The sequence below is a fragment of the Chelon labrosus genome (genome assembly GCF_963514085.1).
Source record: "Chelon labrosus genome assembly, chromosome: 13".
Lineage (NCBI taxonomy): Eukaryota > Metazoa > Chordata > Actinopteri > Mugiliformes > Mugilidae > Chelon > Chelon labrosus.
The window spans coordinates 10,697,560-10,712,864 of record NC_140346.1 but is presented as its reverse complement, the minus strand read 5'-3'; the positions used below and the strand labels follow the sequence as shown (position 1 = coordinate 10,712,864).

Genomic DNA, 15,305 nt, shown 5'->3' with positions numbered 1-15,305 from the left:
TGAGACACATGAACAAGAAAATGCATTTCTGACAAGTCACAGGCATTGCAGATTACGCTGCCATGATGCGTGGATGCATTTCTGGGAAGGTGGATGTCAGGCTATGCCACTGGATCAGAAGCTAAGCCGTAGCTACACTATAGATTTGATGCATGACTATAAGTTAAGCCTAGCCGCAGCTTTCACATAAAAACAGCCTTCAAAAGACACATTAGTGAATCATGTGAATATAAAAAGCAAAGCATGGCCGTCCCTGGCTTTTAATGTTAAACATTCTCAATGTTCTCCCAGAACTGGGAAAGGTTACACAATTTTTCACAGTGTGGGTATAGATTAAGTTAAATTGGCAAGTGGACAGCGTCCATCATATGTCACTCAAAGAGTTGCCTGTTGTCCATACCTCACACTTGCAGAGAGAAACTTTAGCTCCTCTACTGACACCTCCTCCTCACGGCTATTCCTGATCATTTCTGACACACCACTTCCCACAAGCCACCATGAAATATTAATGTATTCACTTATCAAATGAAAAGGAGATCTCAGCACGCAAAGCTGGTTGCCGGTGGACGGGTACAGAGTGATTTCATGACGACCTGATGCTCTAAACCTTAACTCATGATAAGCAAAATAGACTCATTACATCTGCAGCATTTGCCATCCTATAAACATTGTTACGTCGGTCCAAGAGTATGTGAGTTGCGTTTCCAGGATTGCCAAATTGCTTTAGTATTTTTGTACAATTTAGTTCACCAAAAAGGTCTTCCAGTGGCAGCAAATATAACTAATAATGTAGACAGTGAGTGGGTGTACCAAACAGAGACACTGACTAATACTTAACAATGAGTATATATCTCATATATTCAAATATGACATTTCATCTCATGCCAACGATGACATTTGTGTTGAACCCTGTGGGGGCTGAGTACAGCAGAGAATGAAGGTGGGGACGAGGCGGGTGACGAGCAGCGGTGGGGAATCTCAGTTAAGAGTAAATTTCACAGTTGATGAAGGATTGGAATTAAATCAGTGAGACTTTAAAGTCAAATCAATGTGGCTGAGAGGAGTAGACTGAGTGATGGAGAGGATGGAGAAAGGCAGGACAGAGGTGAAGGAGTTGGAGATTAGCGGAGTTAAAGTGGAAGGTGTGTGGGATGGCCAAATAAAAACTCCTTTTGTGTGTGTGTCAGGAAATTGATGCATCCATCACTCAGTTTGCATAGGACAGTGGCAAGGTTAAGCATTGAGCAGCATGCATGAATGACAACAAGAACAATACACACACTTACGCACATATGGTGTGGTCACACTAACAATTTCACACACCCCCTTCCACTACAAGAACATTACACATTTACGGTTCCACAGTCGGTGAGTCTTAATTAAACAGATTAATCTAATTTAGCTTAACCCTTTGGCAGTTGGTGAGCTCACGGACTTGTACCAGAGTCGTCCCACTCTGCTCTGTCTGATCACTTCACAGAGGAACTTGTGCTAATACACCCATTTATCTCCCCTGACACACACACACATATAAACTGCCACACACACAGACAGAAACAGGCCAAATCAATTTGCAATGGACTTAACAAAGGAGGAGGGGATTGGATAAGGAAGTTGCTCACAGTCATTAATAATGACAAAGCAGCAGGCAGCATGGATTCACACAGAGAAGTGATGGAAAACACAAACGTTGCGTTCGCTTGATATGGGAAAGATTTCAACTCGGTTAAAACTTTCAAGAAGCAATAAAGGACACTTCAAAAATACACGTCCTCAGTGGTCAGAGATCTGCAGTTGTTGAAGAATTCGGAATTCGGAAAGTAAGAGTCATCCTCAAACACACTCGGGGCGGTACACAGCACTCCAAATGTTGGGCTCCTCGCGTCACTGCTAATGTGGGCACGGTTAGGAATATTTCTGACAGACAAAACCTCACACAGGATGCACACAGTGATCCCTTTTTGTTAGAAATATGAAATAGAAACTTACTTAAAGATATGAATATCTACAACTGAATATATGTTACTGTAAAGTACAGTAAAACTCATTTAAAGTAGGAAAATCTTATACAATACTGATAGCAGAGGAATTTTAAGAATGTAAAAAAGTCACTGAACCAATATATTGTATGTTCTATGTCGTGATATATATTATACAAGAATATCATAAGCATATCCAATGCATTTTAAAGTTCCTCTTCTAAGAATGTTTTTCTATGAATATAATTCTTGTGTGCCTTCAGGTGGCTCAGATCTAACTCCACAATCTGCCCCCTGTATAGTATGAACAGATCTATGAATATGCAAATGAGAACCTGTGTCTATCTCCAATCACCCCACGGCCGCTCACCTAGACCTTGAGCAAACGACTGTTCAAATGCTCAAACACTGTAAAATGACTCGACGCTACACAATGACAAGTTGTAATATTGGATTAATTCATCCATATGTGTTTGAACCAGAAACAGATTCTGAGGAAGAAAAAGAGAGAATTGCACAAAGTTGCCGAAAAAGTTGATGTACCAGAATGATAATGTACTTTATGTATCAGACTCTACGTTAGCACTGTAGCTATAATACATTGACTACGTTATCAAATAGCTGGCGTTGTGTCGTCAATGTTACACAAAGGACCGCAGTTCAGTCAGGACCACCTTATTTGAATTTGCAGTAAATTATTTTAGGTGGCATGTCTCTATTCATTCCTTCCATGTGCCTACATGGAGTGCAGCAGCAAAGACCCCCTGGATACAGACCAGAGCAAGCACACATCAAACAGAAATGACACTGATTGAGACCGAAACGGCTTAAAAGGAGGAGGTGGGGTGGAGGTGGAGAGGTGCAAAGCAGCTTGCAGATGAAACAGCAAAGGTAGGGAGGATAAAGCAGGTTAACTAAGGCGCCCTGAACGACCAGTGCCAACGGATGCCTCATCTGAGAACGGAAATTATTAAACAAGTCTCTGGCGGAAGGGATGTAGTTCATCAATTTACTATACTATAAAAAAAAAATATATATATACTGTAAAGAATTTCCCAGCTTCATCACTTTAAGATATGGTATCAAGTCTTCCTCTCCAGGTTTCTGGAGCTGAAACTAAACATTTCTTTTGACTGTCTGTTAGTTGACAGTGCTGCGAAACTAGAGAACCAGGTTTATTTCCTTCATAGACACTGTGACAGTTCATTAGGTATACCTGTTCAACTGATCATTAATACACATAACTAACCATCCAGTCATATAGCAGTATCACATTTAAGCATGCAGACATGGGCAAACAATCTGCTGAATGCTGAGCGATTAAAGGCACTTTGAAGGTGGCGTTTAAGAAACTGCTGATCTTTTGGGATTTACCCGCACAACCATCCAGGGTTTAAGAGAAGAAGAGAATGATATTTATTCTTTTTCATCTCAGAAAAAGAAAAAAAAATATCTCTTCTTTTCTTTTTAGAAAAAAAAGAAGAAATATACAGTGACCAGCAGTTCTCTGGGAGAATATGTCTTGTTGATGCCAGAGGGCAATGTCCAGAATGGTTCAAGCTGATGGAAAGACAACAGTAACTCAAATAACCACTTGTTACAACCAAGGCAAGCAAAAGAGAATCTCTAAATGCACAACATGTCAACAAACCTTGAGTGCCACTCATGTCAGCTAAGAACAGGAAACTAAGGCGCTACAGTTCGCAAGGGCCCCACCAAAACTGGACAACAGAAGATAGAAGGAAAACGTTGCCTGGTCTGATGAGTCTTCTGCAGCAGCATTCGTATGGTAGGGTAGCAACATAAACAAGCATGGATCCATCCCGCCTCGTCTCAACGGTTTAGGTTGGTGGTGGTGGTGTAATGGTGTGAGGGATACACACTTTGGGCCCCTTAGTACCAAGTGAGTATTGTTTAAAGACCACAGCCTACCTGAGTATTGTTGCTGAGCATGTTCACTCTCTTATGACCACAGTGTACCTATCTTTTCATAGCTACTTCCAGCAGAATAACTGTTCACAGTTTCAATGAGTTCAGTGTACTCAAACAGCTTCCCCTTTCACCAGATCTCAATCCAATAGAGAACCTTAGGGTTGTAGTGGTACAGGAAGTCCTAATTATGGAAGTGCAGCTGACAGATGTGCAACAACTATGTGATGCTATCAGCTCAATATGGTGCAATGTCATGAAGAATCAAGGATGTTCAAGAAGACAAAAGGTGGTCCAACCTGGTACCAGCAAGGTAACTAATGCAATGAGCGGTGGGTTTGATGTCATGGGGAATTTTGCAAAAAACATATATCATAACTGTGTTTCTGGCATATTTTAAACACTGAAATTAACTCAGAAATTCCTCTCCTGCAGGAAAACTAAAACGCTACTCACCAAACAAGTCGTCCCTGGCCAGGGCGTAGAGGATGCGTGAGGCCCCAATGAGGTTGCTCATGGCAGCAGAGAGCGTAGAGGAATACACCCCGATGGTGACGAAAGGGTGCCAGATGTTGATGTCTCTCATAAAACTGTAATCCCTCCGAAGTAGGTCGCTGCACAGGTTTAGAGAAAAAAAATAAACCAATTAGTTTGCATAGCTGTTGCTCGCATAGTGATTCTACATTGTCTAAAGGTAATCCTGTTTGAATACGCCAGTGTTTTCACAGGATATTTAACCATCATCATCAGCAACCCAAATCTGCAAGTGGAAACAGGTTTGCTTCATTTTTGTCGATTACGGGTTGACACCACTTTCAACAACTGCTACGCTAAAGCGTTCTATGATAAATGGAGTGATGACATAGTACTGGCCTTGTTAATCACTGATGCAGAGGAAGTCATCCAGTGGGAACAAGGGCTACCTTAAGTCTGTTAAGATTGTCATGTTTTGTCATGTGCAAAATGTCTCTCGTCAGTTTTTGACAGGCCAGTTGACTAATCTACAGAGACTTAGATCACAGTGGCAATAGATAATAAAAAGAAGAAAAACATTTCTTCAAAGGTTCCTGAATATTAGTGTTCAGAGCTAAAACATCTGGGGACTTTCTAAAGACAAAGATGAAAAGATGGGTAAAACATGAGGTAAGACGTGATAAAGAAGTTCGCAGTACATTATACGGCTTCCTAAACAGAGCAATAAAAACTAAATAATTACTGATAACTACAGTCGTCATTAGAGTCCAAGCCTGAGCTAAACATGTAGAAGGATAAAATTACAAAACGAAAGAAACTGTTCAGCTGCAATAGACCATGCTACACAGTTTTCATACTGTAGTAACTATCCACTTTCTCATCATTGAGAATGATGCTACGAAAAGGCAACACTGGATATTAATATGGCTTTGCATAGACGTAATAAAGGACCTTGATTTGTTGGAAATTTCCAAGATTAAGCCTGGTTGATGGCCAGAAAATGTACTATGGTATTTATCAATATTGCAATATAAAATGAACCGACCAACCCAACCACCAGTGTAATCAATCAGTAATGGGTTATTAGACATACTTTACAGGAGTGTTTGTTGGCGCATATGCAAGACGATATTACGGAACAGTAAACTATGGCAATAAATGTTTTACTAGCAGATATTTTATGTATATTTAACTCTAAGTTTTCTCAACTCTAGTTTAATACAGTTTGATTTTGGTGTTAAATTAGGATTTAGCATTTGTTAGTATTATTCAATAATATTTGCTGTACAAAAGTATACTTATGCGGTATATAGGGTTACTTGCATATTTGAAAATACTAAAACTGTAAAAATACACATAGCCATATGTTTATCTGGTTTATGTTTGAAAGGTCCATACATGGTCCATCTAATTCACCTATTGTGTTAGCAGCTTTGGGGCACTTGAACTGAAAATGGAAAAGAACTATAAAAGTAATCAAATCTAGCACTGGAAAAAAAAAATATCTTACACACCAACGTGACACAAAAGACAACTCATCATTTCATTACATTCACATCGAGAGATCAAAATCAAGTAGTCCAAAGGACTGCGTGTCATTACAAACTTATTTGTTCTGGGTGGCAAAAGTGTGCAGATGTCCGATGAAAAAGAACGAGGTTGAAGAGGAAGTGATGATTACTCTGCCAGGGTGCCTAATGATGAGATCCTGGAATACAGGACCCATTACGCTGTGAGTGTGTGCGAGAGATTGCATGTGCAGAGGAGTTGGTGCACTAGACATGGAGAAAGAGATCAGAACTACAAAAGACACAGCAGGGTGTGCGTGATTATGGCCAGCCTCCTACCTCTTTTCAATACAACACAGCTTGAGGGATGAGAATTAGAGTGCAAAGTATTTCTCTCTCTCTCTCTCTCTCTCCTGATCCGTCTCAGTCTCTCTTTGTAGCTCAATACACACACACACAATCCATCTATTGCCTTCCCTCATCACCTCCATCTCCTTCATCATGATGTTTTTAAAACCCATTACAGAGGTTTTTCTTGCTTTTCTGTCTCAGTCCGCCTCGTTTCATTTCTACTTGTACCACTGTCCGCTCTTTCTCTCCTAATTAAGAGTCTCATCACGTTTTCTTTCAGGTCCACTGATTTTAATACTTATTATCATGGCCCTATTAAGTATTGTTCACTCCATCCAAAGATCTGAGAACACTATTATTTCACACAGAGCCCAAGAGGCAGTCAGCGCATGCACGCACACACACAGGCTTACGCATTACCACAAATCAACTAAACAAAGGTTCTGCAGAGAACTGAACATCACCCTTGAAATTAGGAAATGCCAACTACTTTGTTTATTTGCCGTGTGTGTGTGTGTGTGTAGGTTTGAGCGTGTGGTGCGAGCACTGCAGAGTTTATGAAGCATGGCTTTAATCAGACTCCGTGACATATTCATAACACCAAAAAAATAAATAAAAACTGTTCAATGGTCTGATAAGGATATTTGAATGGGTGGGGTGTGTCTGTGCTTGTCACAAAAAATATCGAAAAAGGGCTAAACATGATAACACGGGGAAATAACACGTGTGTGCGTGTGTGTGTGAGACACAGGTGAGTAATGATGTGGGTCGAAACTTATAGGTTGATTATTAATTTCTCTGACGTGCAGCAGGAGCTAAATAAATCTCGAAAAGCTTGACATTTCCAAACTGCCTCTCAAAAACAAAGCCACTGTGAACTGGGTGACAGCCGTGACAAATGGTGCGTGTGTATGTGTGATGAGAGGGAGGGAGGATGTCCGAATATCGGGTATTATTAGAATGAATACGAGTACGTATTCTGTCTTTCATAATTTTGCGATGCTTCTGAAACTGTGAATTCATTACCAATTGTGTACATGTGACTGTGCGTGGGTTTGTGTGTGGGCCCTGGATAGTAATTATTGATCAGATCATCCAGCTGAAATGAGCTCTGCCATCAAAATAAAGAGGAGAACAAAAGAGCGAGAGAGCGCGTGACAGATTAAAGGAGCTCGTTTAGGGAAGAGGAGGGAAACAAAGCTCGACGACTAAAAGGAGCCCACAGAGATGGCTTGGCCGATTGTTCTTGCTCCTCCCGGCCCACTCCATCCTTCAGCTCATTTGTTTACCATTTTTATTCATGCCCTCATTTGTGTATTCACGCGTATTCATCTTTTAATCCATCATTTCATGTGTTTGTGCTTCTGATAATTCACCAGCGCTTTGGTAAAACATTACGGATTAATTATCCGCAATTTTTCAAACGGGATGAAAAATGAAGAGTGCTGACAACGAGAGTGTGGCACCAGCGTAAACACTGCCGTCACAAACAGCACTTGTGCTGCTCTTGGAGGCCGAGGTCACTCCTCATCAGGACTAACGTTAACGATTCAGGATCATCCAGTTTAATGATCCTAAACAATGTCCAATAAATACTCAACTGGCATCAGAGCGAAGTATTCAGATGTCTCTGGCTTATGGCTAACATCACGGTTATGGTCATTGCTCTATTATGTGACCATCTGAGCCTCTAGAGCATAGACACGGTCTCGTATGTCAATACACTCCCTGTACACTGCAAAGGTTAGTCTCTCATATGAGTCTCTCTATCAACATTACAATGACAGCATTTATTTTATTACATTTTTCTTGGTAGGCCTCTCCATGTTTGACAACAGAGATGGGCAATTAAAGTATTGATGTTTTTAGATAAAAATATATGGAAGTCCTTAGTGGTGGCTTTACATTCAGAAAGGTTAGAGTGTTTCTCCAGCTTCCCACAGACCTGCACTCTCTCCGTTCTAACAAATCCCTTTAAATAGCATTTAAGATGCACAAATCAATGTCTTCTATTTTAGCAGTGACTGATTGTGTAGAAACATGAAAGGGGCAACCCCACACTGTAAAAACTGCAACTTCTTTCATGTTGGCACAAAAAAAAAAAATTACAAATGTTCAGGCATTACATTTAAAATTCATTCATCTTCTGTAACCACTTGTCCTGTGAAGGATTCGTGGGGGGCCCAGAAACACAAAAAAAGGTCAATGTCAGATGCCCTTTTGTCATGTGAAGAAAGTGTCTTCTCAAACATTGCAAACTACGACGTAGATAAGTCTATGTTGGAGGTACTCCCTGCTCCCAAAGCCTTGCTTATAGCAACAGCAGGCAGACATTTCCCGGATTACACAACTAGGCCAGCACCATGTCCAAAAAGCTGGCAACTAGCATGTGTATATTATTTTCTTAATATGACGTTAGACAGTGAGGGATCCATATGAAGTGTCAAATGAATGCTTCTGCAAGAGTCCTCATAGTCCTCAGCTGTCAAGCACCTCTTCTTTGGAACCAGCTCCCAGTTTGGGTTTCGTAGGTAGACACCGTCTCTACGTTAAAGGTCTGGCTTAAAACCTTTGTTTTTGATACAGCTTATAGTTAGAGCTGGCTTAGCTGACCATGAACCATCCCTTACTTATACTGCTATAGGCCTATGTTGCTGGGGCAATTACCATCAAGTACTAAACACCTCTCCTCTACACTCCTCTCTTTCACTCTCCTCTCTAAATGCTACTATTACATCTCATTAACTCTCACCATACCCTTCTGCAGGTATCTCTGGCTCCTAAGCTGTAAGTTTCTATAGGTTACTGGCCTCACTGACCGGCTTAGTGTTTATTTTCTGTTATGGCTCAATCTGATAATGTCTCTCTCTGCCCTCCTCTCAACCCAGTCAGGTCGAGACAGTCTGGCTCTGTCAGATTTTTCTTCCTGTTAAAAGGGAGTTTTGCCTCCTCACGGTCATCAGGTATTATTAAAGGGGTGAACTGTTGGGTATCAACGTATGATACTGTACGCTTTAGAACTTATGCTATATAAAGTAGCCTGATGTGACTTATGCAGTTGAAGTTTTATATGATATTATTACTATTAATGGACACTGTTTCACTGCTAAAAAAAACTGCAGTTATCCAACTGCACTTTTTGGTTACTGCCTCTAGTAGAGAGTGAACTCCTCAAGATGCCGTTTCATGGGGTATTTAAGCTCACGGGTCACAATTATTAGGTCAACATCAAATATAAATTTAGGTAGGTGACCGTCGCAGCACACAAATCTGGGGGATACACAAGAGACAAATTAGCAGTAATTATGGAGTTTCTGGCATCAGTTAAGTTTCACAAATACTGGTCATGCATTTCTCATAATGCATCTTTCATATGATGCCCCATCTCCTAAATGCCCATTTGTTTCAAAGCCCACACTTCCTGTTTTCAATCCTGGCATTCTGGTGTAAAAAACAGTCTAAAGGCCAAGATAAGGGTTAATTTTTCAAAGCAGCAGGTACTGAATGTGCCTGTTTTGTAGATGTTCAGCACCATCCTAACCACTGTTTTAAGTGTATCACATAAAAGAATAATATAACACCCCAGCTGCAAGACATGAAAGGGTGACAATTCAATGGCCCAATTTTACACCACGCCAGTGGGGAAAAACAAAGAAGAACACTTTCTGCAAGCAAAGCCAGTACCAAAACCCTCAGAGCACACTTCAAAAAGTCTGAGCAGAAATAGCCTGATCCAGCGGATCTCAATTCACAAAAGACTTGGAGTACCTCTACAAAGTCTGTATCTGGCCAGGTGTGCTTCAAATGAGCTCGGGCCTCTTAGAGATGACTGAATCAACTCCATAGCAACAAATGCGCCGGCGCACAACTACACCCTTTACTGCTGGGATTTATTGTTGGTCTTTAGCCTTATTTCACCTTGACCTTGCAGGTACTTTTAGAGTGTAGCCACGGGACAAGAAGGGTGAGGTAGAGCCACACAAACACGTGAAGTAGCAGCCAGGGAAAAGGAGGCAAACTCAAAGTAAAAAGGGAGGCAGAGAGCAGAGAGGGGTTGTCAGAGTCAGAGAGAGGGAAGGAGGGAGAGGGGAGTTAAGTGCTCCCGGGGGAGTAGACTGTGGTTAAGGATTATTAAATGGGATCAATAACTAACAAGGCCTCAGTGTGCACAAACACACAAGCACACACAACCTCCTTCTCTTTTTTTTCTCTATCATGCCTTCTTCAGTCCCCAGCCTTCCCATCTCTCACAACACTTCCATGTACTCCGCACATCTGATCTGTCCCGGGGGACTGTTTCCCTCTTTTATTGTCTAAAATGTTTTAAGAATTTTTCCAGATACACTCATCTCTTTTTACTGCCGCTTTCCATCTCACCATTCAGTTTCCCGCTTCTCTGTTCAGTTATTCTTTGCACAAACATCCCATTTCCAGCCACTTGTTTGTATTACTCCATCATTTGCAACAGATGCTTGTAACAAGAAGGGGGAGTGATAAGGTATAGCAATACTGACTGCATTTTCCCCCTGATACTTGCAGTGAAACAGCTTTTATCAGGCGAGTACATCAGTAAATCACTCACATATTTGTAATGATGCACATTACTTCAAGTCCAGGGCTGCAGCATAATCACTGAACAGTTTGTATTGTGGTTCGGCCCAGACAGGGCGGGGACCACACTGCATGATTTTAGAAACGTGTTGATGGGGCCAGCTGGTCAGTCGGATAGTCCAGAAAAGTATCTCACCGGTTATTGGATGTAACGGCATGATAACTGGCACCTACTCTTGGACATTACTGCCCACTACCATTTCCTTTTAGACTCATCATAGGCTTAAAATGGGGTCCCTTTACTTTGGTTTGTGGCAAAGGCGTGGCTGTGGCTCGGTTTTAGTCATCATCAGTCTCCCATGTATCATGCATTACCTAGTCTTCTTGTACTCTTGTTTTAGAGGCTTTATTCATATGCATGTATGAGTCCATCTGCTTGCTTAAGCTGTTCTCTTCTCCCTTCTCTTCTCTCTTACCGCTCTCTTTTTCTGTTTCTCTACCCGACCGGCCTCAAGCAGATGGGTCCCCCCATATGAGCTGGGTTCTTCTCAAGGTTTCTTTCTGTTAAAAGGGAGTTTTTCCTTTCCACCGCCACCTTAGTGCTCACTCTGGGAGTTTCAGACTCCAGTATCTCTAAAGCGTCAATAACCATTTGGATTGTTATTTACACCATATGAACAAGAGTGAATTGAACTGAACCGTTCACTGTGTGAAAACTGACACCCAGTGATTACTCTGTCCACTGATAAATGGTTATTTTGCTTTAGTAAATTCTTGAACTGTTGTAGTTCTAATGGTAAATACTGAGATTTTCATTTTGTGCGACAGGGCTAATCTTAGTGCTTGGGTGTAATCTGATCAATAGGCTGAATAAGAATTCAAGTTCAGTGCATCTCACAAACAGCATGTGAGGTATCAGTCAATTACACTAGGCTGCTCCTTATCTGTCATGGACCAAGAGCCTGACAACACATTTAAAATGAGAAGCCCAGTATCCAAACCTCCTTTTCACATAAATCCTCCCTTCCTCTCCTGTGTCTGAAGTTCGTCGTGTCCATCTCTCTCCAATCACTGCAGCTTTTCATTCAGGGAAAACATGTTGGCATGTATTACTGCTATTGTTTTTCCCACAGGCCCCCACCACCTCCGCCACGCACACACATAAAACCTCCTCGAAAAAACAAGCCAGGACAGCCGTAAGAAACAGAAAACAGAAGGTGAAAGTGACTGGAATCTCTGCAGCGTAGAGATAGGAGACGAATGACAAAAGAAGGAAGTATGGCTGTGTGGATGGATGGATGGATGGATGGATGGATGGATGGATGGATGGATGGATGGATGGACGGACGGCAGGGAGAGGAGAAAGAAAGGAGAAGTGGCAGCCAAGGACGCTGCCATGGGGTGATAGTGCCAGAGAAAGGGTTGGAGAGGAGGGATGCTGGACTTGTTGCCCCTGCGTAACTACAGCCTAAACAAGGCGGAGGAGAAAACCTAAGAATGAGAGGAAATGCTGGAGAGATGGAGAGGGATAAAAAGACAGTCCCTCGACTGAATAACGCTCCCTGCCAAAGTGTCTTTTTTGCTACCCCGGCTGTGGGGCATGCATGCCAAGACCTTTAAATCCTACACATACTGTAGTGACTTGAAGCTTAAAATCGAAGCTGAATGTGCTCCTCAGGAGATAAATACAGTAGTACTTGACTATTATTGGGACGATAAAAAAAAGTTCATACGCTACAAAAACAATCATGAGCCTGCTAATGTTTAGTTTGAAACACCCCAATAAGGAGGTGACACGAAAGTCTAACTGCAGTTCATTGAGAACCACTGAAAGAAGTTTTTGACTTAGTTTTGGCAGTATGGCTCTGTTCTGGGAGAGCAGCAGTAGCACATGCAACCGGATACAGAGCAAATCTGGCATCAGTGGCAGAGCAATGATAAGACAAGGACCACAAGAGGAGGAGCTGGGATGGGTGGGTTGCAAAGTCGTTTGCTGAGAAACAGTTAGGGTAGCGAGGCTAAAGCAGCTTTAAATAACGCACATTCAGCGAAATCTGCCAATGTATACCTCTGGGTTGAGCTTGTAGGCTGAGCTCGACACTGCCTAGACTATTGCTACACTCTGGTCTCATTCTGGTCTTTTGATAAAGTACACCGATCAGGCAGGCATAACATTATGACCACCTTCCTAATATTGTGTAGGTCTCCCTTGTGCCTCCAAAACAGTTGTGACTCATCAGAGAATGGACATGGACCTTCTGAGGGTGTCCTGTGGTGTCTGGAAACAGAATGTTGTTAGTGGGGGCCTTTGAGTCCTATGGGTTGAGGGGAGGGGCCTCTGTGGATCAGGCTTGTTCCAAGTATCCCACAGATACTTGATCAGTTTGGGATCTTTTGGGATTTTTAGAGGCTAATTGAGCTGCATCTGAATTCCTCTCAGGCGGGAGTAGGCAAATGTGGAATGCCTAAAATATCCAACTATTTTACCGACTGCCACCACATCGGCAGCACTGCTCTGAGACAGAAGACCCTCATTAACAGTCAGTTACCACCACGTTCCTGCCCAGCAAGTTGTATTAGACCTGTTTTAGAAATATGAGTGTAAGTACATAAGCCCAATACTAATGTGGGTATCAGTGTATTTCCCACCTCAAACACTTACAAAGTTGAAAAGTCTAGTTTAATAGTTTCTGGCCCATCTGTTAATAAAGCTCAGGTCACAGAGATTTTTAGCTGGGACAGGAAATATATCCAAGAACTTTATTTCCAGATGGAGCAAGAGGTAAATGAATGAATGAATTCTTGGAACAGCTTCCGAGTTCTGTGAGGAGACCCTGCAGAGGGAAGGAGCTAAAGCAAAAAGACTGTGTTCAACAAGTAAAAAAAATAAACTAAACAAAAGTATATGACTGAGAAAGTAACCAGAGTGATAACGGAAGGAGGAAATACACAAATGAAAAACAAAGGAATGGAAAAAGACAGTGTGTGGACAAAGACAAAAGACACAACACAAATACAGAATGTTTTTGGGGGAATGGAAAGAAAAAAAGAAAAGAGTAAAGCAATGTGAGCAAGATGCGAGTTTTCTGGAAAAGGGAGAGGAATTAAACCCAGTGTGTGTGTAGCGGGTGATGGCAGAAGAACAGATGAAAGACAGAGGCAAACTGGGGGGGGGGATTGCACACACATGCACAAAGCTGCATGTCAGAGATAGCACCACAAAGGGAGGCCCAGCACATTCAAATTAATAGAATTATCAAGTCGGTTCTTAATAGAAAAGCCTCTAAAGCGCAGGGCAGATTAGCCCACAGGTCACTGATGCACAGTGCTGCAGGAAAACATGTGTGTGCATAGCGTGAGCACTCACACACACGAGGAAGTTAACCAAGCAAAGACAGAAACTAAATCAGTTAAACCGGTTAATACTCTGTGCCATGAAACCAGTTAAAAAAAAAAATAAATCACTGCGGAACAACAGAGACGCGCACACACAAAACCGCACACACACACACTACCAAAAGAGCTTGATAAAGAAGCGACAGGGCAATCTGTCATGGCTGGCTGGCTGGTCACATGAGGTTAATAGATTCTCCTCTATCTCACCTCCCCTCAGCCTTCATGGACATCGTCACTGGCCCTCTTACCATGCTGGCATATCATCAGCGATAATCTCAAAACAGACAAAATATGTGGCCACTCTATTAACAGTGACCTGGAAACCAGTTGCACGGCTTTCACATCCAAATGAGCTTCATATTCTCCGTGGCGTAAGTGGCCGCGCGGCAGAAAACGTGCTCATGCGGCTGTTAACAAAATAAAAATGTACACTTTATCTGTTTATCTGCCAAGTCCCCACTCCACTACAGAGATGGCGTAAAAATCCACAGTGTTTCATAACAAAGTGGCTTTGCTTAGCTGGGATATTTGAAGGCATGATCCCCGATATTTCTGTATAGTGAGCTCTCCCCATTTGCCCTGCCTGAAAATAACAGCTAAATATGCCACGATTCTCAAAAAATTCCATATTCAGCCAGACCTCTACGTACTGGGAATAACAGAAAAGTACTGGTTGTTGCAGCTCGTGTTAAATTCAAGCGTGAACTTGGTGACTGCTCAGGGTTAAATACCATCCTTTGTTATAATGGGCACATGTTGACAACAGCGCACACCTGAGCGAGACAAGATGGCACTGATGCGGTGACACTGGCGCGCACACACACGCACACAGATTCAGGTACTGCGTTATGAAGAGATGCCCTCACCGCGCTGCACAATCATTGTCAAGGGCCGTTCTCCCACCTCCCCGACACTCACTTTTAGAAACTCTCAATCTTAGCTGCCTTACCTTTTAGAGCTATGATGCAGAACTACAATTTGCAGAAGGTAGTAATTTAGAGGAACTTTATGTAAAGGTTAGTTTGCCACTCTAAATCTTGGTGGTGGTATTCGTAGAGAGAGCGTGACTGCCACACTTTGGCCAACACGTGCAATAACAAGCACTGGGTTTTTACTT

The 15,305-nt window shown here is 42.1% G+C and overlaps 1 protein-coding gene across 1 annotated transcript in view; it reads right to left on the bottom strand.

Annotated features, from left to right (window-relative positions):
• The window catches only part of LOC311498349 (solute carrier family 12 member 9), a 63,553-nt gene that overhangs the window by 32,977 nt on the left and 15,271 nt on the right, over positions 1-15,305 (bottom strand). The window contains exon 7 of the mRNA XM_084558890.1: positions 4,365-4,522. Coding sequence (XP_084415016.1) covers positions 4,365-4,522 — 158 coding nt within the window. The remainder of the gene's footprint in view (positions 1-4,364; positions 4,523-15,305) is intronic.